This window comes from Stegostoma tigrinum, chromosome 5 (assembly GCF_030684315.1).
Source record: "Stegostoma tigrinum isolate sSteTig4 chromosome 5, sSteTig4.hap1, whole genome shotgun sequence".
NCBI lineage: Eukaryota > Metazoa > Chordata > Chondrichthyes > Orectolobiformes > Stegostomatidae > Stegostoma > Stegostoma tigrinum.
The window spans coordinates 16,793,829-16,819,781 of record NC_081358.1 but is presented as its reverse complement, the minus strand read 5'-3'; the positions used below and the strand labels follow the sequence as shown (position 1 = coordinate 16,819,781).

The following is a 25,953-nucleotide window of genomic DNA, read 5'->3' as shown; positions in this document are numbered from 1 at the left end:
CTCTCTATATGAAGTCTTGATGAAAGTGAAGATTTTATATGGATTCTACCTCATCTAAAAAAAGAATAATTTTCAACAAAGAGCTTATTCTTGCCTCCTGATGTTTACTGTCAATTTTCAGCTCAACAGAACTGATGCTGTTGTTCCTTGTAGAAGCGGATGTTGAGCTGTGGAGAGGTTAGAAACATAGAATTTATTTCAGCTTTTCATGTTCTCAGAATATACTAGAGGGATCTAATCAGTGATTTCTTTCACAAGTGTGGTTAAACAGTCAAATTTTTGCACAATAAATGAAAAATAATAACCAGTCAAGCCAATTTCTACAGTGACAGTGGAGATACAAATGTTGATTAAGGAACTATCAGAACATATTTATTATTCACTGGCTGGAACCATGGAATCTTCCCCATCCACCTGAGCGGGCAGATGGGCCCTCAGTTTAATATATAAGCTGAAAATGACACCTCTGACAATATAGTATCCTTTCAGTTCTGCACTGAAAATAAACCTTGAGCTATCAGGAAGCCAAAAAAAATTCTAAGAATCAAGAACAATAGACAAGGCTTCCAGGAAAACAGAACAGCCCACATAAACAAAATGTACAAAAGCATTGAGCCATTTATTTTTTTTTTACAATGTATTGAAAATTTACATCATAGATCCATACATTTTACAAATTCTTTTTCCATAAAAATATATTTCTTTACAAAAGAAATTTTTATGCATCTAATTATAATAAACATGATACAGAGGAGTAAGGAGGTTGTACATGAAATTTGTTTCAGGTACAATTTAAACTTTGTTCTAATTTCAATGGATGTACTTTGTTTATTGCAGTCACTTATGGTATACAAACCTGGGTGAGCAGGAACATGTGTGAGACAGTTTGAGGAAAAATAATTGCCGTCATTGTTCGTATAGTTTCAGATGCATTGTAAAATTCTTACATTTGAATTAGTCAATTTTCATGATTCAAGGTAAATGGATCTTGAAGCCCAATGCTAGGTTTTTGATTTAACAAAATACACTCATAGGACAGTTTAGGAGCAGCAACCTTGGCCTCAATTAATTTTTGGTAGGCACAGTGCATATATTACAGTTACAACATGGTCATATCTCCAGTTAGTTGATAGTCCTTTCAGCAAAATAAAAGGTTATCTTAGTTTGCTTGTACCTCTGTTCTTAAATTTTCATGCGAATGCTTTTCTAGCACGGTGGTAACAATCTTTTCGTGTTATGTGATGAGCTTTAGAGTATGAGCAATTGATAGGTAGAGATAAAAGGTGGAGACGTGTTACTGCAATGTGCGTAATGTCATGGCTCTACTCTTTAAGGCAAATGTCAAGAAGGTGATCGATAGAAAGTATAGGGGGTCTTGTGGAAGTTTGGCTGCTACTAAAACAGTCAAATTAACATTTGAAACTAAGATGATCTTTCAAGCAAACACATCATAATCATCCATGCAAAAGGACCTTTTGTCTCTCTCATTAGCAAACACACTCAGTCTATGAATGTATACCATGAAGATGTACAATGAAAACAAAAAAAAATGAATTTACTCAATTAGAGAATGGCCAAGAAAAGCAGCCAGCTCAGGTGATACCCCTATGGTCAAGGTCTATATTTTTGCACTCTCCACTTTACAAAACTCCAATCAGATTTAAACAAATATGTTCGCCCTATTACAACACACATGTTCATAATACTATGAGTATCGATTGTGGAAAATGCATGACATCCACACCACAGATCACTTAAATGTTCAAAGGGTGGAGATGATCTGTAATAAGCATGTACATAAGACCATAAAGTTATTTGACAATAAATAAGATGGTTTGCTGTAAAATAACACAACTGAGCAATTAAATAATAATGAAGCATGCAACATATCATGCATATGCGGTACTTGAAAATATGAATATACAGTATAAATATTTCTCATTTTATTCTGTGGCAAGAATTTAACATTTTGTACGAAGAATATAAATTCAAATCAAAAAGTATGGAAAAAAAATTAAATAGATGAAGAGATTGCTTTTGGCAATCAAAAAATACTGGAAGTGTTCCATAGAAATCTGTTTAGTGAGTACCACACTGGCCGCTTTACAGTCAGGTATTTAAAATCAGTTTCGCAATTGTTCCTTATAAAGTCATTTTTCACACCAGAAGGCAAAATCTGTAATAATCTTGACTATACAGCACTTCACAGTCATTATTATGTATTCAGTGTCCCAACTTTCATTTCAAATTCTGGCCCCTGTTGCTTGTAACATTGAAAACAGAGGTTCAATGCTCCTCAAGTATCTGCAGTTTTCTTCTGAGAAAGTGTTTAGATTTTTTTTTGAAAAAATTGTGGCTAAGCACTCTTAGAGTGCAGCTAAAGTCACTGAAAAGCTCTCCAGTTACAGAATGAAGAGCAAATCTGTTTCAAACTGGGTGAGCCATGAAAACATGTTCTTTTTTTTCTGGTCTTCAGATAAATCTGGTACATTAAATTCCTGAAAAGTGTGCTTTAAATAGCAATGAACCAAATGTGCATTGTACATAAGTTGGTTTAGTCAAAATCTAGATGTCCCAAGGATGCAAAGCGCTGGATGTGTATCACGTTATGTCATCAAACAATGTCCCAGCCTTATACCATTGTACAGACTGTGTTGAGATTTGGGTCAAATCGAACTGCCTTGCCTTCTGCTGACTTTGCATTTGTGTCATACATTGGGTTTTCAAAAGCTGCTTGACCATTATTGTTTTCATGTACTGAGCAGCCAGTATACTGCGCTTTGGGTGCTGTCCTGTAAGGAAAAGCAGAGAGGTTACACTTTCAATTCTAAGCTTAAGGCATAAAATCACTGAAGTAACATCATGATGCACAGGAGGTAAATTGCACCTCTACTCATTTTGTTTCACTTTTCTTTCCCACAGCTCAAAATTTCTTTTTAAAAAGAGTTTTTGTCCAGTTCCCTTTTGAAAGTTATTATTGAATCTGCATCCATTACTCTTTCAACAATACATTACATTTAGTACAACTTACAAGGGGTGGCCTTCCCATATATTTGCTGCCCTTGTCCTTCTAGATGGAAGTGGTCACGGATGTGGAGGGTGGACCAAAGATATGCAGACAGCACCTTCCAAACCCACAACCACTTCCTCTAGAAGGACAAGGGCAACATACACACAGGAACATCACCCCCTGCATGTTCCCGTCCAAACTGCTCACCATCCTTACTTGGAAATGTATCACCGTTCCTTTACTGTTGCCAGCTCAAAATCCTGGAATTTTCTAAGGGCATTGTGGGTCAAACTACAGCACATGGCCCACAGCAGTTCACAAAGGTAGCTCAGCACTATCGTCTCAGGGGCAACTAGGAATTGGCAAGAAGTGCTGGCTGACCAGCTGTGCCCACATTCCATAAGCCAATAAAAAGGGTTGCTGAGAAACAACTTGTCTCTCCTTTTCCCCATTTTTTTTTGCCAATTGTTTTTAAATCATACTCTTTGGACAGTTATGTCTCTGGAAACGGTGTTATTTTGTATTGAGAACCTGTATTGGAGAAACTGAGAAATATCCACTAGATTCTTGCATTGATGCATTCTTTTAGTTCTAATCAATTTAAGACTATCGATACAATAAATTGATGTTGGTTACAGAACACAGTCAAACTAGCACTATTCCAGTAAGCTGTTGTTTATCTCATCACTTGTTATCCAAGAGCACCATAAATGGTTGTGGCTTGAGGCATTATCGATAATTAGCCTAATTTAACAAAATTATATATTATTATGTTGTGCTCATCCAATTTTACAAAGTTAATTAAGGTGTGATCATGTTGCAGAGATTTATTATATAATCCACCATTTTATTAGGCATTGTACAGGCTTTAGCTGTGTTTTCAAATAGCTTTTGAAATTTTGGGTTCAATTTTTAGTGAGCATTTATGGTTCTTCAAGGTGTTTTCAATGAGGCTTTGAGCTGAAACCCTAATTAACGCCACCTGGCTGCTAGATTCAAACATCTAATCATGTCCATTGAGGAGGTTACATGGTAATGAGTAATTGCTCTAAAACCCTATGCTAACAGCAACTGATTATTTGATATTAAGCAGATTACAGATGTGGATTTCAAGAATTCCTTAAATTGCCTCACTATTACCTGTTTAGGAGTTTTTGGATCTAAGAAGAGGAGCTCTGAAAAGCATCGGGAGACTTTCCGGGGCACAACCAAAATTTCTGCCATTTTCCAGCAATAATTGTTATCTGAGGGCTTATAGGAATCCCCAAGAGAATGGGAGTTGTGGGTCGTGGGCATTTAATAAAGCACCTGCCCACCCACAGTCCTGATGAGGAACAGGAGAACGATAACAAGGAAGAGCAGCAGCAGCATTTGTAGGAAAGGAAGACGGGTGATTCTGGGCCTGAAATGTCAGCCTTCCTCCTCCTATAATGCTGCTTGACCTGCTGTGTTCATCCAGCTCTACATCTTGTTAGCTAGGTTGGTAAGGTGCTGTCCTTTATCTCCTGTTGACATAGAGAGGAAGAAGAAAGTCCTATCTCCACGACTCGGGCATTCCTCTTTCAAGAACACATCAACTCTTTCTCTGCTCTGTATGTGATCTGGCACAGTGTCATTAATTGGCAGTTAGTGCATTGCATAGTGGAATAATGAAACAGAGTGTGAAGAATCTATATGCACCGCTCCATAAAAATTGTCTAATTAATACTTGCGTTAAACCTTCTTTTAATGTATGATTCAGCATTCAAGGAAAGGTCAAATTACCATTAGGGCAAAAATTATGAACTAAATTTAGACCGGCAAACAGGCATGACATGTAAGCATAGCATATATATAACGATTGTTTCAATATTTGGCAAAAATAACCTCCACTATCATTCGTTGCACAAAATAGGAACACCATGTTTTTGAGTGCTTCATTAAAGTCAGAATATAATCAGAGGAATGTTAGTTGATACCAACCTTTGTTTATAAAGGTAAAACCCAAATCCTGCAAATATTAGAGCAAAAAAAGGCACAAGGATGGCGATGGCCACAGAGCTACTGTTAGTGCCATGTGGTGGATTAGGAGAATTTAAGCCATGAGTTGAGTTCAGACCTGTAGCAGAAAGTTATATTAATGAGACATAGCAAATTAGCTATCACATTGTCAGACACTTGCTGGTGCAAATAACAGCTGACAAGTTTCCCCACAATCCTCAGAGAAATATCTTTCACATATAATATGCACTTCTACTTACAAATTCTTAAGCAGCTATTGGAATGACTGCTATTAAATTTAGTCATAACTGTAATATTCATACTGTGAACATTAGCTATCTGAATATATTTTAATAGCCCACTACTCACTAAGCAATCACCAGCAGTCAAATTTACCCTGTCCATACTTGTCACTTTAATAGTGACACTCGACCAAACAATGCAATTAAAATATTTGACCAGCACTTTATTTTTCAAAAGTTCATTTCCTTATCCTGCAATATATAAATTGTAAGATTTGACACATACCACAGAGTCATTTGCACTTTATTTTACAACTGATATTATCATAGTTTTTCCAACTGGATAACTCATGGATCACCAATGATGCTACAGTTTCATATCAGCTCAATTCAATGTTTGGGGAGTCTTTAAAACCATCATTTTAGGGTAATTGATAGCAGTGGCTTTAATCAGTATGTGTTTTGATTTAATGGGAGATATATTACGTATTACAAAGAGACAATTTCAACCATGCAAATAAAATTGTACCTCAAAGCTTGTAACGTTAAAAAATAAATACACTTCCAAAACTCCATCGCAATCATGAACAAATAAGCATAATTCAAAAGAAATACAATTTGAATTGTTTCATGTTGGCACAATCTGTGTTGTTTCATTATCTCTCCATCCTAATTTTTGAAGTCATTGGTAATGGACCCATAGAAGAGATTTTTTTGAAATAGCAGACACCAGTATTGCCAAGTACTTCAGTATGAAGATATAAAAGGTGAGAAAGAAGTTTAACAACAAAATAACACCTATAACAATATGGTAAGACCAAATTGACACAATTATTCATATTGTAATTTTGAATATAATAATAGGACATTATTAGGTTTAACATTCTTTACTAGTTAAATGTTAATTAAAAATAACAACAATTAAAATAATAAGTAATTTCTGTGTAAATATAACTGGTGGATGTGACATGATGATATGTTTTTACAAGCATGAGCCTATGTTATAATGGGCTGTACATTTTATTTATTCAACTGTAAATAAGATTTTATGTTTCAACATCTACTCTTTGAAGGTCATAAAGTCTGTCAACTGTCAGTATTCAAAGGACATTAAAAGATTAAGACCAGTATGTGAGGAAGTTTGCAGATGGCCAACAGCTTGTGAAAGTCCAGCATGAGGTTAGTCTGCAAACTTTACTCAGCAAATAATGAATTCAGCACTAGCTTTTTTAAATTTTGTATAATTGGAGTGAGATATCCAATATTTAATAAACCATTTTCTTAAAGTTTTACATATTTATCCTCATCTGTGGTTATTTTCAGCGGAGTTGACATTGTGGTTCTGTATTAAACTAGAAAAGTATGTGAGACTCAGATAAGAATGGAATTGGATTCAAGCTTGGGATCGTCTGTGAAATCCCAAGTCAATATATTGGTGAATAAAAGTGTCTTTCATCGTCTTATAGATGGTGAATGGCCACATAAGGAAGATGCTGGCATCCAGACAGCAAGAGAATGAATCACAAAAATTAGAAGAGCATTATTTTTACCCAGAACGTTGATGGAAATAGGAAAGCCCTAACATAGCCCTAACATAACAAATATTTAATACTGATAGATAAAATATGGCTGCAACCAGCTAGACAAACATTATTTTCCACTCCCATCTGAACTTGGTGATACCAATTTAGTATTTAAGGGTTAATCTAGGTGTAGTGTACCAGAACATGATGAAGTTATTAGAAAAATTCTTCCCAGATGAATTCCATTGTGGTAAATTACTGAGCAGAGATTCAAAGAAGGCAACATGGATTCAATTGTGGGCTACTTCAAGGTCACACTTTTACTGATGTGCAACTGATATTTCAGCCCCTCAGCCAGAGACAACATATAAGAAAAGAAAAAAAAACAGAAAGTAAAATCTACTTAAATAAAGCTGATCAGAGCAGGAAGAGCATCAATAGCATTTTACTTTCCTCAACAAAAAAAAGACTTGGAAAATAAACAGTGGTCAGTCGGTTCTCCCATATTTCCTCCTTTCCCTGATACTTAGGGAGCTTATTTTGTGAAGCTGCCTCATGAGACAAAAAAAATTAGATTGGGGACTGGGATAGAGATGGGGAAGAAACAAATCCGAAGCATTGTTTTGTTTTTAGCTGTGCTTTTTCGGTTGTTGGTTTGAAGTTCTAACCTGCTTCACATCTCTCAGCCTCCGTCTCTTGAGCCACCTAAATAGTTTTTAAACTTGGAGGAGGTGAAGGATACCTTTAAATGAAGATAATAAAACAAGGAATTTTACCATAATTGAATTGGACAGCAGACATAATTAACCCACTCAGCAAGGCTCTTCTATTTGGCCAATGCAGTTGACATCTCGCAAAAAATAATAAAAAAAGCAATCATCCTCATTAAAGAAACATATATATTATTTTCAACTGAATATGATGACCACCAGACTTACCTAGTCTCTGTAGTCCAAATTGTCCATAATCTTCACCCTGTATAAATCCTTGAAAGACATATGTGGCACCGTCAGGCTCAGCAGAAACCTTGTAACATATAAAAAAAACTGTTATAATAAATTGTAATGGTGGGCCTTTCAAACTTTTACAACAGAACAAAAGAAACTGATGGAAGAATACACAAACAGAAAATACCAGTTTATGGAGGACACTAATATGTAGTGACAATGATGTCTTTTGCCAAATTATGAGCATATTTGGATTGGGTGGAACTTATTTGGAGCTTATGCCTCACCTGAACTTCAGAATTATAGTTTTCTATTTGCTAGACAATAACAGCAATTACAAGAAGCGTTTACAGTTGTAGAATGACATTAATATAATACAATATCTTTATAGGAGCAATATAGATCAAAATTTCAAAAGATTTCATGTTGGGGATGGGGAAGGAACCCACCTTCTCACCAAAAAATGGTAGGAGTCTGGAATGCATGGGCCAGGATGATAGTTGTGGCGGAAAAACTCATAACCTTTAAAAAGTACTTGGATGAGCACTTGAAATGCCATAACACTCAAGGTATCGACCTAATTTGGGCAAATGGGATCTGCGTTGGTAGTAATACATTTTTGGTAGACAGAATTGATGGGCAAAAAGGCCTTTTCTGTGCTGTACAATTCTAATGATAAGGCAGTACTGAATTGAAAATGGTTTGCCTTAATCATTGAGAGGGGACTGCAGAAGATTTCAGAGACAGTGAGAGGAAAGACCATAAGGCAATTTGAAATTAAGGTGCCGTCATGGAAATTGACAGCCTCAGTGATGGCGTAGAAATGTGATCAAATACAATTGAAGTACAGCTGAATGTTGTCAGGATTCAAGTGAAAATTTAGGTGTTTCTGATAATGTTGCTGAAGAGCAGCATGTAAATGGAAAAAAAAAACAAAGTCAACGTCAAGCGAGATCTTTGGAGTTACCAGAGGTAAAAGTGCAGGAGCTTGGCAGAAGTCATTGCAAATTTCAAGCAATGAATAGACAGAGTATAATGGAACTAGGTAAGAGCAGTTCTATTGATCTGGATGACAGGGGAGACATGTTAGAAGAGGACACCTGATCAACTGTGTCAGGAGCTGCAAACAGGTTGTAAGGACAGATTTTATTTTTTTTCTGTAATTATAAGGAGCTTATGTTATTATACCGTGAGAAACTATAGAAGGGCTATGGTAACAGTTTGATAGCAGATGTTCAATCATGAATTACTAGGTCACAATCCTTAGAGATAGCTGGGAAATGGCACTCTCAGATAGAAATAAATGAAACAATATTCCTAGTTCTGCACTTATAACAAATACTTATAAACTGTGCCTTTCAGGAAGCAGTGTTTAACTATTCCAGCAGTAAAAATAATAAAAAAGAAAGATCTGGGTGACCTCCGGGTTTTTGATCACTTCCATTGCTAATACTTTTCATTGGTCACTCTGCCTAATCGTAAAACTCTCACAATGCAAGTGAATGCCCATTAATGCTCCAAAAGCCTTCTCTCATTCTATTTTAAAAAAACAAGGCTCCAGAAAGATGGACAAGTTAGTTATTAAATGCCCTCATACATAATCCCCTGACTACACCATGATCCTCAAATACTTTTCCATTTCTGTCCAGCTTGGTGGATCCACTCTCACTTGGTCTATCCTTATCTATCTACCCATGGAAGCAAATCACTTGTAATGGTTTCCTTTTTTAGCTCAATTACCCCTCAATTATGTTCCCCCTTTGATCCATCCTCAGTCCTTATCCTCATGCTGCTCCTTGCAAATATTATCCAAGGATACTTACTTTCGTACAGACTCTAATGACACCTGGTCCACCATAGCAAAATTCCTCTTGATTCCTCCACTGTTGCTAAATTATCAGACTGCTTATCAAGCATCCAATGCCGGATAAAGGAAATTTTCTCTATTTTCAATTTGGCAACTCTTTGGTGTTTGTTCAAATCTCTGTTATTTAGCAACCATCTTCGTGGAAAACTGCTATAACTGTCTGAGACTAACCTGGAATGTTCAGAACTTTATGTGATATTTAGTCCTGAGATAAACTTTTGACCCACTGGCAGTATTATCACTATGACTGTTCATTTTCAACTTTGTAATATCATGCTTGACTCAGTTCATCCAACACTTAATCCTTCATCCCAGCAATTGTTACCATAGATTTGATTATCCCAACATGCTTCTAACTAGTGTCCCATCTACTACCCTCAGCAGATCGATGATTATCCAAAGTTTTACTGCCCTTATACCTACTTTGTCAAGTCCCATTTACTTATCAACCCTATTTTGTTTCTAGTCAAGTAAATCATTGATGCTATTTTTGTTTTTCCTTGTAAATCATTACTTTAGTTCTCCCAATGTTTGTAATCTCCCTCAGCTCTAGAAATCTCTGTGATATTTAATTTTATCTAATCCTGCTGAACTCAGCATCTCAGCTTTTAATTATTTCACTATGTGTTTGGGCATGCTTTGAGTTGTCTTGAGCTCAAGCTCTGAAATTCTCTTCCCACATCTTTGTGATTCGCCATTTCATTAAAATCTAAATTAAAATGTTCCCTCAAAATTACGTTTGACCATGTATTTGGCCTACTAGCCTAATATCACCTTCTTGTTTAATTTGCTACCTCAGTGCTCCTTGAGACATCTTACTAGATTAAAATACTACATAAATATCAGCTGCATTTCTGGCTTGGATAACTTCTGATATTCAGGGTCACACTTGGTTAACATAGGCCTACATTATTAATATTGAACTCTTGAAAGTCATTTTGTGTTAGCCAGTTACTCATATGCTTATTAATCAGGAGAGGCTGGGGTTCTCATAGAAAAACATCGTAAATATACCAAGCTCAGACGGGACGAGCAGTAAATATTCGTTCTCTGCCCTGTGAAAGGGGGTATCTTATTACAGGGTTGATATTACCTTTGCACAACTGTGTAAAACAGTTGAGTGAGACACTCAGTTCAACATTATAATGAGTCTTCAAAGGAAATCAAAATGTGGAAGGAGATAAAATGTGGTACTGCCTCACTCCAACTTATTTTGGACTATTAGATTGATACATAAAAAAAATTGCCTGGAGAGTGAAGAAAAATCTGCTCTGTTTGGGAAGATTAGTTGTTTACTTGTGTTTATTTAGTTGCTTGAATTCTCAGTTATGTGTTACTGTTTTTAAGAACATGTTGTTATTCAGTTTTAAACGAACCTGCCAGAACAAATCCAATTAACCCAGCTTGCAGAACCATACTTACATAACCATCCATTGCCCATTTATCTTTGATCTTTCTTGTAGAAGCTTGGGCAGCTGTTTTTGCATGATACATTAGAAGCATGAGGCGTGTTTCCTGGCTTTTGTAGACACCTAAAGGAGCAAAGGGAATCAAAAAATTATACTTAAAAATGGATCAACAGCTCTTTGAATCCAAATTAATAATGGAGAAGCTAAATATGTCTAGTCAATTACATGGATGATTAAAATTACTTTTGACACACACTACTTTGCTATAATCTGACAGCATGACAAAGCTCATAAGGTGTTGAGAATATATCATATTTAAGAAGTGGGGCAGTGCAGTGGTCAATACTGCTGCCTCACAGCACCAGGGAGCCAGGTTTGATTCTATCATCGGATGACTGTCTGTGCGGAGTTTTCACATTCTCCCCATGTCTGCGTGGGTTTTCTCTGGGTGCTCCGGTTTCCTCCGACAGTCCAAAGATGTGCAGGCTAGGTGTTTTGGCCATGCTAAATTGCCTGGCAGTGTCCAGGGACGTTCAGCGGAGGTAGGTTAGCAATGGAAAATACAAGGTTGCAGGGATAAGATAGAGGTGAGGGTCTGGGCAAGATGGTGTTTGGAGGATCTGTTTGGATTTGATGGACTGAACGGCCTGATTCCACATTGTAGGGATTCTATGATTCTTGTTATTTAAACTGTAAAATATGCAATTTGCTTAATGTTGGGCTTTAATCTCTGTACAAGAAGTTGCTTTTAAATTGTGCCTTTAATGTGGAATATTACAAACTATTACACACTTGAAAATAAAAAAAAGAAAAGAGTGGAAAAGGCTACCAAAGTCTGTCCAGATATTTGGCTGTTGTTGTGTTTTAAGGAGGTGAAGAAGAGAAGCAGACAGATTTAAAATGGAGTTCTGTGAGGCCCAGGAAGCTTAGAAGTGTGATCTTCAATGGTACAATTAAATCGGAGCTAAAGCATATATGAGGCTAGAATCAGAGAGAAAAAAAATTCAGAAAAGTTCGCAGGTCTGGAGAAATTCAGAGGTGAAGCAGGAAGCAATAGAATTATATGCACAATGTGAGTTGTATTCACTGCAAGAACATGGCTAAGAAAATTAATTTTCAATGAATGACAAGAGAGGGAAATAACGTGAATTAGATTTTAGTTATGACAGGCATATCTTAAATATATTTGAACAATTGAGGTCTTCAAGAGATTTATGTTGACTAAGCTGTTTTGGTCGTCATTAAAATGCATTAATTTGATCTGAATGTATTATTCGAATTGAAGGAATAGTTATAAAAAAAGAAAAAGAATGCATTGCTCCAGAAATCATCACATTATGTTTGGTGAATTTCAACAGACTGGCAGTGGATAGGTGAAGTCCTGTACTCGTCATAACATATAGACATACTCTGCTGAGTAGTGCTAAAGCTTGGTGAGAGTAACAAAGAAAGGATTAGGAGTGAGAAAATGTGAAAAGGATTAATATCTGTAAATAGTACAGCAATGCGAGCATTGAAATGCCATGATCAGGAGAAAGACATACAGAGAGTGTATGCTTCAGGTACAAACAGCATCCAGAACAGCCACCTCAGACAATGACGCTGAAGCAGAGGAACAAAAAACTTGAGGATAATTAGGTGCATTCTGCACCCACGCAGGAAGGAAATGTTTCTGGAAGATATCTCAGAGAGCAGACATTTTGGAACTAAGAAGCTTTTCATCTTCAAAGAGACTTGGGTGTATTCATACAAGGAATACCAATGGTTATGCGGGCACAGCAAGCAATTGACACATGGCACTTTGGGTGGGACTGGAGTACAACAATAAAGACAGCCTAATTGTACTGGACTTTGTCCAATTGTGCCAGACTTTGCTGAAATCACATTTGGAATAACGTGTGTCTCGGCCCGAAATGTCAGCTTTTGTGCCCCTGAGATGCTGCTTGGCCTGCTGTGTTCATCCAGCTCCACACTTTGTTATCTTGGAATAATGTGTGCAGTTTTTGTCTACATATTCAAGGAGAATATGGTCTCCATATTTATTTGACATAGTTCCATGACATGTGGTACAATAAAAGTTTACCATCCTGTAATAAGAGTTGTCTTATGATGAAAAGATGAGGAAATGGAATTGATATTCCTTTGAATTGAGAAGAATGAGAGTTGATTTCACTGAACCATTAAACATTTTGAAAGCGCTTGACACAGTAAGATACTGTTTTTCCTGAATGAAAAACCTAAAATATGGTGCTAAGGAGAAATTAGGTGAAATTTCTTCACTCAAAGGATTGTGAACCTTTGAAATTGTCTATCCCAGAGAATTATGAATGCTCCATGATTGAATACATTCAAAGCTTCATTTCCAAATATCACATACCTTCATTTTGGTTCTTTTCCCACCCTCTCCCGTTCACTTGCTTAAAACTTTTCAAAATACCAAAATATTGAATGAGAGCAATTATATTTCCAATGGCCAGAGAACAATCTGGCATGCAACTAGTCGTTCCAGCTTAATTAACCCTACACTCACAGTTTGCAAACATTTTGAACACATGTATGTGCTTTGAAATAGCTCTGATATTATAAGAAGTAGTCAATATGGGTTACAAAATAAAAGGTTTTGTCTTACAAACATTGCATAATTATCGTAAGAATTTAAGCACTTGCTATGGACAATTCAGTAGATAAAGCTTACTTAGTCATCAGATGTGCCGTGTGCGATACTAAAAAGGTAGTTTTATGTGATAAATTAAGTGTTGCTTAGAAGTCAAAGATTAGAATAAATGGGAAATGTGTTTCTCAGAAATTTGCTGTGCATGATTTTTGGATATAGAGTGAAAGCAGAAAGAGATCATTTGAATTGGTTGAGGCTCTTCAGATGTGTAGGCATAGGCATAGCCTAGCTGAGCTGAGTGATCCAGTTCTTAGTAGTGAACAGCAATGCAGTCGATGTCAAAGGACAGGATAATTTCTTTCTTCTCTGATAAATCACATATTCAGATATTTACTATACCATAGAAAATAATCAAAACTCATAAAAGCTTGCTCAGCAAGCTTTTCAAAGTGAGCAACTAAGCTTTACAACCACGAAAGACGATAGAACTGAAACAAGGCTGGCTTTATTGATTGATCCCAGCCAGTCCAGATACTAGAACAAAAGAAGCGGCCTCAGAAGCTCAAGGTTTGGCAATTAAAAATTGGTCAGTCTTTCTGACCCTGATTACTATCCAGTAGAAAGTTGTTGGAAGGATAGTTATCAATAACGGGGAAAGACAAAATACCTCAAGCCCCACTGCTCAACATTATAGAATCTATGGAATCATTCAGCTTTCCTTTCACAAACATGACTGATGAAACTGTACCTGAAAGTTGCAACTCCATATTACTGTTTGTGAGAGTTGCATTTACTCTGCCTGTTGAGATGTTATAACTGGTAACGGTCAATGTCATGGGCTGTTTCTTTCCTTTGTAATTATAAGACCCCTTCCAAATATAATGCGGGGCAAAGACATCATCTGGAACTGAAAATTAGAAGTATTTTAGTGACTGAATCAGAAAATTAACAATTCGTATATACAAATGACTGAATTGAATGACACAGCATGAAATCAGAAAACAGAATGACAGTTGCCAAATATTATATTACACATCTAATATTCAGCTCTATTAAACTGAATGTCAGTTCAAGTGACCAATGCAATAGTACCTGTTTTAGACTCTATCTATATTTAATGCCCCTCTCACATTTTTTTAAAAAATTCAGTGTGTAGTACATTGTCTAAAAACATAATGAAAATGGTTTAATTTCTATATAGGCTTTGTGCGAGTATGCTCCTCCTTTCCTTTCATAAGGAATATCAATGATGTTTAAGTATACATCTCCCCATATTTTGAAGGAATAAGCATTGCCAGGTCAAGCAAACCTTGGAAAATAAAACTTCCTTGACACTGACTAGATGAGCCCTTGAGGACTACAAAGATAACAGGAAAGAACTTAAACAAGGATTTATGATGGCTAAAAAGGGCCATGAAATGTCTTTCACAAGCAGGATTTAGGAAGATCCCAATGTGTTTTATACATATATAAAGAGCAAGAGGATAGCTCGGGAAAGGGTAGGTCCACATCAGGGCAAAGGAGGGAATGTATGCGTGGAACTGGAAGGACTGGGTGAGGCACTCAATGAATACTTTGCATTGGTATTCACAAAGGGGAAGGACATGATGGATGGTGAGTTTCAGGAGGGGTATGTTTATATTCTAGGTCATGTCATTATTAAAACAGAGGTGGTGTTCGATGTTTTGAAAAGCATTAAGTTAGACAAGTCCCCAGGGCCGGATGGGATCTATCCCAGAATGCTCAAGGAAATTGCTTGGGCCTGGTATGAAATCTTTGTATCCTCTTTAGTCACAGTGAGGTCCCAGAGGACTGCAGAATAGCTAATATTTCCCCTTCGTTTAAGAAGGGCAATGTGGTAATCTGGGAAATTTCAGGCTGGTGAATATTATGTCATTAGTAGGGAAATTATTGGAGAAGATCTTTGGGACAGGATTTATTCACGTTTGGAAAAATACAGACTTATTAACAACAGGGAGCCAGACTTTATGTGGAGAAGATTGTGTCTCACAAACTTGATCGAGTTTTTTGGAGAGAGTGGCAGTGATGATTGATGAAGGCAAGACAGTAGATGTTGTCTATACAAACTTTAGCAAGGCTTTTAACAAGGTCTTTCATGCTAGGCTGATTCAAACTATGAAGTCACATGGGATCCAACGTGAACTAGTAAGATGGATACAGAAATGACTTTGTCATAGAAGACAGACAGTAATTGCAGAAGTGTGTTTCTCTGACTGGAGATCTATGGTGTTCAACAAGGATCACGTCTGGCATCCCTGTTGTTTGTAATACACACAAATAACTTGGAGGAGAATGTAGGTGCCCCGAGTACTGATTTTGCAGATGACACAAAGATTGGATGAACTACAGGTAGTGAATAGGATTTTCAGATGATACAGCAAAATATAGATCGGCTGGAGGCTTGGGTAGAGAATTGCTGGGTGAAATTTAATCCAGACAAAAATGATGTGATTGAGTTTTGAACATCCAATACAGCAGGGAAATATACAGTGAATGGTAGGAGCCTTAGTAGTATTGACATACAGAGGAATCTAGACGTACAAGTCCACAATTCACAATTGTGGCCACTCAAGTTGATAAGGTGGTCAAGAAGGCTAATGGCATGCTTGTCTCTGTTGGTCATGGCACAAGAATTGGCAAGTCATGTCACAGCTGTATAGAACTTTAGATGGGCAACATTTAGAAGAGAGTTGACATTGTTGATAGTCACACTACCAGAAGGATGTGGGGGCTTTGGAGAGGATACAGAAATGGCTTATCAGGATGGTTTGGCGTGCATTAGCTGCAGGGAGAGATTGGACAAACTTGGTCTGTGTCCATGTGAATCTCGAATAATGATGGGTGACCTGATCGAAGTTTACAGCATTATGAGAGGAATGGACAGAATGCACAGTTGGAGTATTTTATCCGGGGATATAGGTTTAAGGTAACAGTGGATAAGTTTTAAGGAGGTGGGAGAGGCAAACATTTTATACAGAGCATGGTAAGTACCTGGAATGCACTGCCAGAGGAGGTGCACACAATGGCAATATTTAAGAGAAAGTTTGACAGATATGTAAATAGACAGGGAAAGAGAGTTGTGGACAGCATAGAAGCAAGAAGCTTTTAGTTTAGAAAAGCATGTGTCAGTGCAGTCTTGGCAAACTGAAGGACTCGTTCCTGATCTTTGCTCTTTTTATTACTATGTTTACTTTGTCCCCAATTTGACACAAATCAAACCAGAAAATAGCAACTACGATGCAGCTAACTAATTTGGTATTAAAAACAACTGTATTAAAAAAGTAAAAACATAAAATTCTCATCTACCCATGAGGATAATTAAGCTTATCAAAGTTTTAATAAAATGTGCCTACCATTCAGTTTAGGACTTGGGGTTCCAATTGATGGTCTGTTACTCTTCTCTGATCTCTTTGAACCAGCTATGAAAACCAATAGCGAGAAAGTTCTCAAACATAATATCAACAAATCCTCTTATTCATACGTCAGAAATTTCCGTGAGAGCTGTCAGGACTTTTGACAAAATTTTAATGGAAGATCAGCAGATATTGAGTTAAAGTGTGGCCAATGGCCAGATCAGAGATTTTTCCAACATGTTAAAATTATGACAGGCAACTGGAAAACATTTGCACAGTTCTACTGCCTTGCGTGAGTTTAAATTTTGCAAAGCTAAAAATCTACACTGCAGAACAAAAATATTTCTTGAATAGCCACTCCCATCAGATCTATATATACCAAAATCATCATCCCATTTCTAATGAAGGGTCTAGGCTTGAAACGTCAGCTTTCCTGCTCCTAAGATACTGCTTGGCCTGCTGTATTCATCCAGCTCCATGCCTTGTTATCACATTAATAAGTTTTTTTTAATTTTGTCGACACATCTATTAAGTGACACTTAACCATGCTATTAACTTAATCAAAAACTTTGAGACCATGGGCCTCAAATGTTTCAAGAATAATAGACCAAACTTTGTTTCAACCAACATCTGATAAACTGGCACTCTCGATAAACTGACAAAAATTACACATTCGAATACAAGAAGTTTACTGTATTATCACGATCTCTGCGATTTCTGAGTAGACAGTTGAGGGCCTTCTGCCAGTAAGTTTAATTTAAGGTAATGTTGCATTATTCCCTAAGTGATTTATGTTGTATGTAAAGTTTAACAGTGATGTGTATATCTTCTGCATTATGTTTCTATGACTTCGTGTGTATTTTTACATCAATTATGTGGATCTCTTGATCAACTGGAATATTTGATCACACAGCACATTCCTGGTCCCATGAGTGCCAATTAATAAAATGTTTGCTGAAATTAAATTTATGCGTTTTACTTAATAGATTTAATAATGTCATAAAAGTATCAGGATTCCTGCATTATTAGTTTGTCACCTTGTAATTTTAAGAATTAGCTTCAGTTAGCTATATATATGCCAATGAACCATTATTATTTATAGCATGGTTGACATTTGTTTTATCTTACTTAAAAATTACCTACAACAAAATATTTAGATAATAAATAGACAAAATTTGACTATCACTCAGAATATCAAGGCATTTTCGTAATTAAGCAAGAACTGTTTGTGAATCTAAAGTTGTATCAGAAAGTGTGACTGACACACACGTGACTGAAAATTGCAATTATTTGTTCTCACTTGCCAGCCATCTATTTTTGTAATTCTCAACAAAAGCCTTAAGCTTACAGCACTCAAGTAATTACTGAAAATGATAGGTCTAAACATCTTACCATGACAGATGGGTGATTTTCCTGTCCACGTCCCATCAGACCGGCATGCTCTGTGTTCTGATCCTCCAGCTAGAAAGAATCCAGGCTGACAAGTGTACAGCAACACATAGCCCAGTGAGGGAAGATCCATCCCAACTACATTGGTGTGAGCTGGTGTTTCTGGCTGTTTGCAGTTGTGTGCTGCAATAATAATCATCATATATGAATTAGAATGAAAACAATAGCGCCAAACAGAAAAAAAACACTGTTCTTCCAAGCACTCTTTTCCTTATATGAGTCAACAAAATTAGTGGTTAAAAAGTATATTTATTGATAATTACTGACGAATATTCACCAGGAACTAATTTGGTGGTGGGGTATTGTTTGTACATTTGGATTCATCACTAAAAGTAAAATTTGCACAATGTGTATCACTGGTCACTGATTAACTTTTGATTGTTTACTTCTTTGACAAAGTTGAGTTCCATTCCTAGGAACATTAGTGACAAATATCAAAAAAAAATTAAACATCAAGAAGAAAACTCAAAAAGAGTTCTGTAATAACAGCTCTGAATGGGTTGATCAGAAAAATAGGTTAAATTTAAAAATAAACAGAAAAAATAATAATAGAATTACTTAACAGGATAGGCGGGACACAAAATTAAATACAGAACTAGGAATGGAAGATATGCATCTTTGCCTACATTTAAACAGGAAATAAACAAGACAAATTGAAAGAGGGGGAAAAACATATCTTTCACCTCACTTTTATCGATACTTCCTCGACCTTGCTATTCAAATCATACGAAATAGGAACATCTTTACAGTTGCTTTACCATTTCAGTGGGATCATGGCAGATCCAACATTCCTTCCATCCACTTTCCAGCCATTTCCCCAGAATCCTGCATTCCCTTACTGATTGAGAATCTATCTACCTATCTGAGCCTTAAGTGTACGCAAGTTCTCTGTCCCTACAGGTCTCTGTCTCAAGAAGTTCCAAAGATTCACAAGCCTCTGAGAGAAGAAATTCCTCCATTTCTCAGTCTTAAACAGGAACCATATTATTCTGAGACTATGGCTTTTGGTCTTACATTCTTCCATGAAGGGAAATATCCTCTTAGTATCTGTCAAGCCTCTTAAGAATCCTTTGTGTTTAGTGAGGTCACCTCTTGTTCTTCAAAACTTCAGTGAGTAGAGTCCCAACTCTTTGCTCATAAGACAATCCTTCCATAGTAGGTATCATCCTAGTGAGCTTCCGCTGAACTGCCTCCAATGAAACAATACCTTTTCTTAAATAACAGGACCAGAACTGCTCACAGCATACTAGATGTGTTCTCACCAGCACCTTGTACATACTCCAACACCCTTGAAATAGGGGTCAACTTTCCATTAGCCTTCCTGATTATCTCCTGGACATGTGTAATAGCTGTCTGTGTCACACACACACAAGTGCTCCTAAGTCCCTTTGCATTGCAGTTTCCTGCAGTTTATTTTTTTCTCCATTTTAGTAATATTCTACTCATTTGTTCTCCCTCCCAAAATGAACAACCTCACATTTTCCCACATTATAGTCCATCTGCCAACTTTTTGCCCACTTAAGCTATTGGCATTTCTCTGTAAACTGTCTCTGCTTCACAACTTGCCTTTCCAGCTGTTTTTGCGCTGTCTGCAAATTTGACTACAACACATTTACCTCACTCCTCCAAGTCATTTGTAAGAATTGTAAACAGTTGTGGTCATAAAGTCAAAGGCATATAGCAAAGAAACAGACCCTTCGGTTCAACTTGTCCATGCTGAACAAATTTCCCAAAATAAACTATTTCCACTTGACTGCATTTGGCCCATAACCCTCTAAATCTTTCCTGTTTATTTATCTGTCTGAATGCTTTTTGAAATGTAATAACTGTGCCTGCATCTATCACTTTCTCTGGCAATTCATTCCACATATGAACTGCCCACTGTGAGAAAAATTAACCCCTCATGTCCCCTCTAAATCTTTCTCTTCTCACCTTTAAAATATGTCCTCCAGTTTTGAACTCTCCCACCTGAGGGAAAAGACCTTGCCACTCGCTTTATCTATGACTCCTACAACTTTAAAAATCTATGCAAGGTCACCCTCCTGCACTCCAGTGAAATAGGTCCCAGCCTATCCATACAACTCAAATATTATGTAATTCTAAATGCTCTGTTTTTACATCCTTTAAAATAGACACTAACATTTTACCAGTAACAGAATACTTGGCCTATAGTGACATGCTTTTGTTTCCATTTGTTTTTGAAGAAGAATGTTGCACTTTACAGTTTCCAGAATCTAAGTACTCTTGAAAGAATACTACCAATGCATCCCCGATCTCTTAGCTACAACCTTACATATCCGAGGATTCCCTCCATCAGGTTCAAGAGACTTATCGGTATTTTGCACCATTGGTTCCCCAGCACTTTTTCTCCAGTGATACATTTTGGATTTATTTCCTCTCTTCCTTTTTGTCCTTGAATATTCAGTAATTTCCGAACATTGATAATGTCTTTAACTCTGAAGACTGATACGAAGTATTTATACAACTTCCCTGCCATTTTCAGGTTCCCCATTATTATGTTCCCTGCCTCACTCTCCAATGGGCCTACGTTGGCTTCAGCCTTTTAAAAAATACATTTAAAGAAACTCTTGCCGTCTATCTCGATATTATTTTTAAATGTGCTATCAAAGTTTATCTTTACCATCCTTATTATTTTTGTGATTGTCTTTTGTTGATTTTTAAGACTTCCCTAATCCTCTAGCTGACCACTTACCATTGCCATATTGCATGTCCTCCCTTTTGATTTGATGCTATCCTTAATTTCACCGATTAACCATGAATAGCTTATCACCTTTCTAGATTCATCCTTCCTCATTGGGATATATCTTTTTATAAGCCATTGACAATTTTCTAGACTGATTTATTCTCTGTCCTACCATATGGCTGCTGTTAGAGGACATATGGGCTACTCCTTCCAGTGTCTTCTTCCACTTTTTATTTCTTACCTCTGCCCATATTGGTTCTATGTCTTCTGATCCAAGATAATATCTACTATTGGACTTATTCTATCCCATACCAACAATGCTGCCCCACCATCCTTTCTGCCCTGTCTGTTCTTTTAAAATGGCACATAGCTCTGAGTATTTAGCTCCCAGCTTTAGCTTTCTTGTAATCATGTCTCTGTAATGGTATAAAATTATACCCATCAACTTGTATTTGTGACTTTAAATCTTGAACTTTGCAAATCAGTAAAATACCATTAACATTCCTGTTTTATCATTTCTCCCTGTTGCACTGGTCCCAGTGGAACCTGACTTGTTGTGGTCAGCTACCTGAAAAAAAATCCACTTATCCTTACCCATTGTTCTTGCCCCATTAGCCGAGTCTCTATATATGCCAAAATGTTACCTCTAACACTATGGGCTCTTATGGTATAACATTTTCTGAGGAATCTTGTCGAACACCTTCTGGAAGCCCAAATACAAAACTTATATTGGTTACTCTGTATCCACCCTGGTTAAGATTTACTCAAAAACTCTAGTAAATTAGTCAGGCATAATTTCTTTTTCATGAAGCCAGGCTGACTTTGCTTGATTTGATTATGATTTTCCAACTATGCTGCTATCACTTCCTTACTACCTGATTCCAATATTTTTCCAACAGTCAATGTTAGGCTAACTGGCCTGTACTTACTTGTTTTTTGCCTTGTTCCCTTTTTTAAACAGGGGTGTTACAATTGCAATTTTCCAATCCTCCAGTGCTTATCCAGAATTCAAGAATTTTGGGAAAACTACAATCAATGCACCACTATTTCTGAAACTAAATCTTCTCAGATCCTCGGATGCAAGCAACCAGAGCCAGCGGGCTTATCTGCCTTTATGCCTATTACTTTGTCTAGTACTACATCTACAGTGATGGTGATGATACTTAATTTCTCCTCCATATTCTTTTGCACTAATGGGGTTTTGAAAGTATCTTCCACCGTAGTGACTGATGCAAAATATCTGTATATACTCCTTCTCAACTTGCTTGTTCTCCATAACCATCTCCACAGATTCATATTCTAAGGGGTCTATCTTCACTATGACATCACTTTTTTTCAGTTAAATAAGCTTATTGTCACTGCTCACTTGGTGGTTTTCTCTATACTGAAGAACCTAAATGAAATTTGGGTAATGGCTTACATGATGATATAGATGTTGTTGAGTCCATAAGTACATCTCTCAGCTTCTTATCACTTCAGTTCCCAATCTCACCTGACACTAACCATACTTTCAATCAAGCAGATCACTGTAATATTGAGTTTAACATCCTTACACCTTGACATGAATCTTAACAATCATTATGATTTTCTATTTGATATCCAGTTGTATTCATGGAGAATACCTGCATTAGAGTTACTGAACATAGTGGAAAAGTGACCTGATGTATGGGTAGGGATCAGCTGTCAGTACAAAGTTGATGAGCCCATTGCCTACATGTCTTATTCTTCACTACATGGTAGGCCTGGATACCACCATTCGCCTTCACTCATTTTCACCACCAATTGCATCATTGTGTACCATCTACAAAATACACTACAAAAGTTCACCACATATCCTAAGTCTATACCTACAGTCGTTTGGGAGAACAAGAGTAGCAGATACAATATCACCCACAAGGAACCACCTTCTCAAGGGCAATTTAAGGATGGGCACTAAATGCTAACCAGCCAGAGACGTCCATGTCCTGTCAATGATTTTAAAATTAAAACACAATTACAACATTTAAAAGACATTTGGGTAGGTACATGGATAGGAATGATTTAGAGGGATATGGGCCAAACACAGCTTGTTGGCATGGATGACTCTTCATGTTGTATGACTCTATAACTCCACCCTTAGCAATACTGTAGGTTTACCTATACCAAATAGAATGTCGATGTTCAAGAAGACAGCTCACCACCACCTTCTTGTGGGTAACCAAGGTTGGGTAATAAATGCTGACTCAGTCAGCAAGCCTCTGAATAAATAAGATAAAAAATCATTTCCGTTTTGCCAGATATCCCTTTCTTTCCCCCCTTCTCTGCTGTTCTGTTATAATTAACAAACCTTTTTTCGGACTCAGCTTCTGTTCTAGCGAGCACTTTTTATCCATCCCTAATGTTATTTGAACTGAGAGAATTGCTGGGTCATTTCACAGCATGGTTAAGAGTCAATCACATTGCTGTGGGTTTGGATTCACAAGTAGGCCAGATTGGGTAAGGATGGCAAATTTCCTCTTCCAAAGGATATTTGTGAAATGGACATTTTCGTTTGACAATCCTGATTAAATATCCCTTATCTGGCATTTATATCCCCACAGGATTTAGTCTGGACCTTTGGAATACTCTGGATTGTTAGCTCTGCAACATTTCTGCAATGCCGATTTCTCCCTGACACCAGGTTATAGTTCAACAAAATTATCTGAAATGACAGTCTTTTGAAGCACATCTGCTTCATCAGGTGAAGTCACTTCATGGCCAGGAATGGAAGATGATAAGGTGAGGCTAGAATCAGACATAAGTGAAGCGATAGAGGCATAGAAACACAGAAAATAGAAGCCGTATTAGGACATTTTGCCCTTCTGGCCTGCTCTTCCTTTAAGTATGATCATGGCTGATCATCCAACTCAGTGCTCTGTTCCAGTTATCTCTCCATATCCTTTGGTCCCATTATTCCTGACAACTATTTCTGACTCTTTTGTGAAACATTCAGTGTTTTGGCCTCAATTGCTTTCTGTGACAGAGGATTCTGCAGACTCACTACTCTCTGTGTGAAGAAACTTCTCTTCTTCATCTTAGGGATGGTAGGTTATTCATGCAGCAACTTTACCATGTTGCGGTGAGAGAACTCAAGAGGCCCAAACCCTCAAAAATACTTAACACAATATGGACTTGGCTAAAATAGTATAAGATTCAGCCCATAGCAATGAATCTTGCAGGAGTCTGTGCAGTGGCTCTGGCAAGATTTGTGGTTGAATCAGATGAGAATTCCAGCAAGGCCAATTTCAATGCCAGGAATATTTACTCCATCTTTTATGCTTTCAACAAGATGTGTAGAAATTTTTTCAGTATGGCTAATGCCTGAAAGCCCACTTGCAGAAAGCTTCTCCACTGGTAGCCAGCAAAGACCTGTGCACTCAGGTCTTAGACTGTTCCAGGGCTGCACCTCCGGGATCTTCATTCACTATCACAGTACATACTCATTTTCAGACTGGGTGCTCTCAGAATCACTGCCTAGCATTGCTTTGGACTGGCTTTTTGTGCTTTACCCTCTCAGCCACAGTATCCAGTCTCCTATTACCACTGTCTTTGCCTGAGCATTTAGTCTAGACACAAAACTAGCTTGTCACAGTTGACATCTGGCCTCGGTCAAGCAAATAGCCTTTAATCAGACAGTCCCAACACAGTCAGTCAAAGGCAGCCTCCAATACCAGTCCAGGGGTTCAGATGTAGTTCATCTGCTCTTATTCACAATAATAGACTGGAATCTTTTACACACATTCAAGACAGCCAGCAGGGCTTCTTTTTAACATGCTGACTAAAAGACAGCATTTCTGACATTGCAACACATATGCGGTGATGAATGCAGTCGATGCATAGATTTTTGCATCTGAGGGTGAGAGTTGAACTGATGACATTCTGACTCACTGAGAAGAATCCTGTTGAATTAACTACAGCTCAATTCATCTGTGCAACCAAAATTAGTTGTTGAATACTCATTCATTCATTCTGAGAGCTTCCACTGAAATTGTTAATCCACATTGCCAATTAGGTGACTTGTCAGTAAGGAATTGGGATATTATTCAATTTTATTATTAACACTCACAATTGAGATTGTAGGACTTAATCATTTGAATACCTCATCTTCGTTGGATTACAGAGAATTTATCAAATGCTTTGGAAGTAGTTTGCACTGTAAATAGTCGTTGATCTCAGGCCAGTTGCAAAAATTCTTGAAATCTCAAAATTTTTAGCCAACTTGTACCCTCAGCTGACATTGGGATGGATAGGTGTCAAATATATATTCAGAAGGAAGGTTGTCCATTTAAATACTGTAATGGGGTGTACACCTCAGATTTAACTTATCTTTCCGATTTAACAAGGCTGAGCCTTGGGAAACCTCACGTGAAGGAAGGAAAGGTTTAATATATGGAAATATTAAGTGTCTTTCCAACAATGTTTGTGGGTCATGAGTTGTGAGAACACCACCTCCCTGCCATTGGGCTTCAGATCCTTGTCATCCACCCAGTGACACTCACCACTAGACTGAGACTGCATTCCCTCACCTGTCCATTGGAATCATGGATTGGAGTACAGCCAGGATCAAAGGTCAAATGCCATGCCCCTATGCGCACCCTTGCAAGATCTGGACACCTCCAATCCATACTAACACTAATCCAGCTGTAGATTCCCTGTCTGGGATGCGGCAACATCCAGAACATTGTCATCCATCAGGAAGCCAAATCAATCCATCAAGCTGGTTTCTCAGCAGAAAGGTTGCTAGAATATAAACAAAGGTACACTTTGCAATATGAAGTGATCTTGCCAGGCATAAAAGGGTAGTTAATAGAGTGGA

At 37.3% G+C, this 25,953-nt stretch overlaps 1 protein-coding gene across 1 annotated transcript in view; it reads right to left on the bottom strand.

Moving 5' to 3' along the window:
- Nucleotides 1-753: 753 nt before the first annotated feature.
- The window catches only part of csmd3b (CUB and Sushi multiple domains 3b), a 1,751,526-nt gene continuing 1,726,326 nt past the window's right edge, over nt 754-25,953 (bottom strand). The window contains exons 64-70 of the mRNA XM_048529668.2: nt 18,359-18,538; nt 16,967-17,032; nt 14,341-14,499; nt 10,992-11,101; nt 7,694-7,781; nt 4,973-5,108; nt 754-2,792 (exon numbers count right to left, since the gene is read on the bottom strand). Coding sequence (XP_048385625.1) covers nt 2,633-2,792; nt 4,973-5,108; nt 7,694-7,781; nt 10,992-11,101; nt 14,341-14,499; nt 16,967-17,032; nt 18,359-18,538 — 899 coding nt within the window. The 3' untranslated portion in view covers nt 754-2,632. The remainder of the gene's footprint in view (nt 2,793-4,972; nt 5,109-7,693; nt 7,782-10,991; nt 11,102-14,340; nt 14,500-16,966; nt 17,033-18,358; nt 18,539-25,953) is intronic.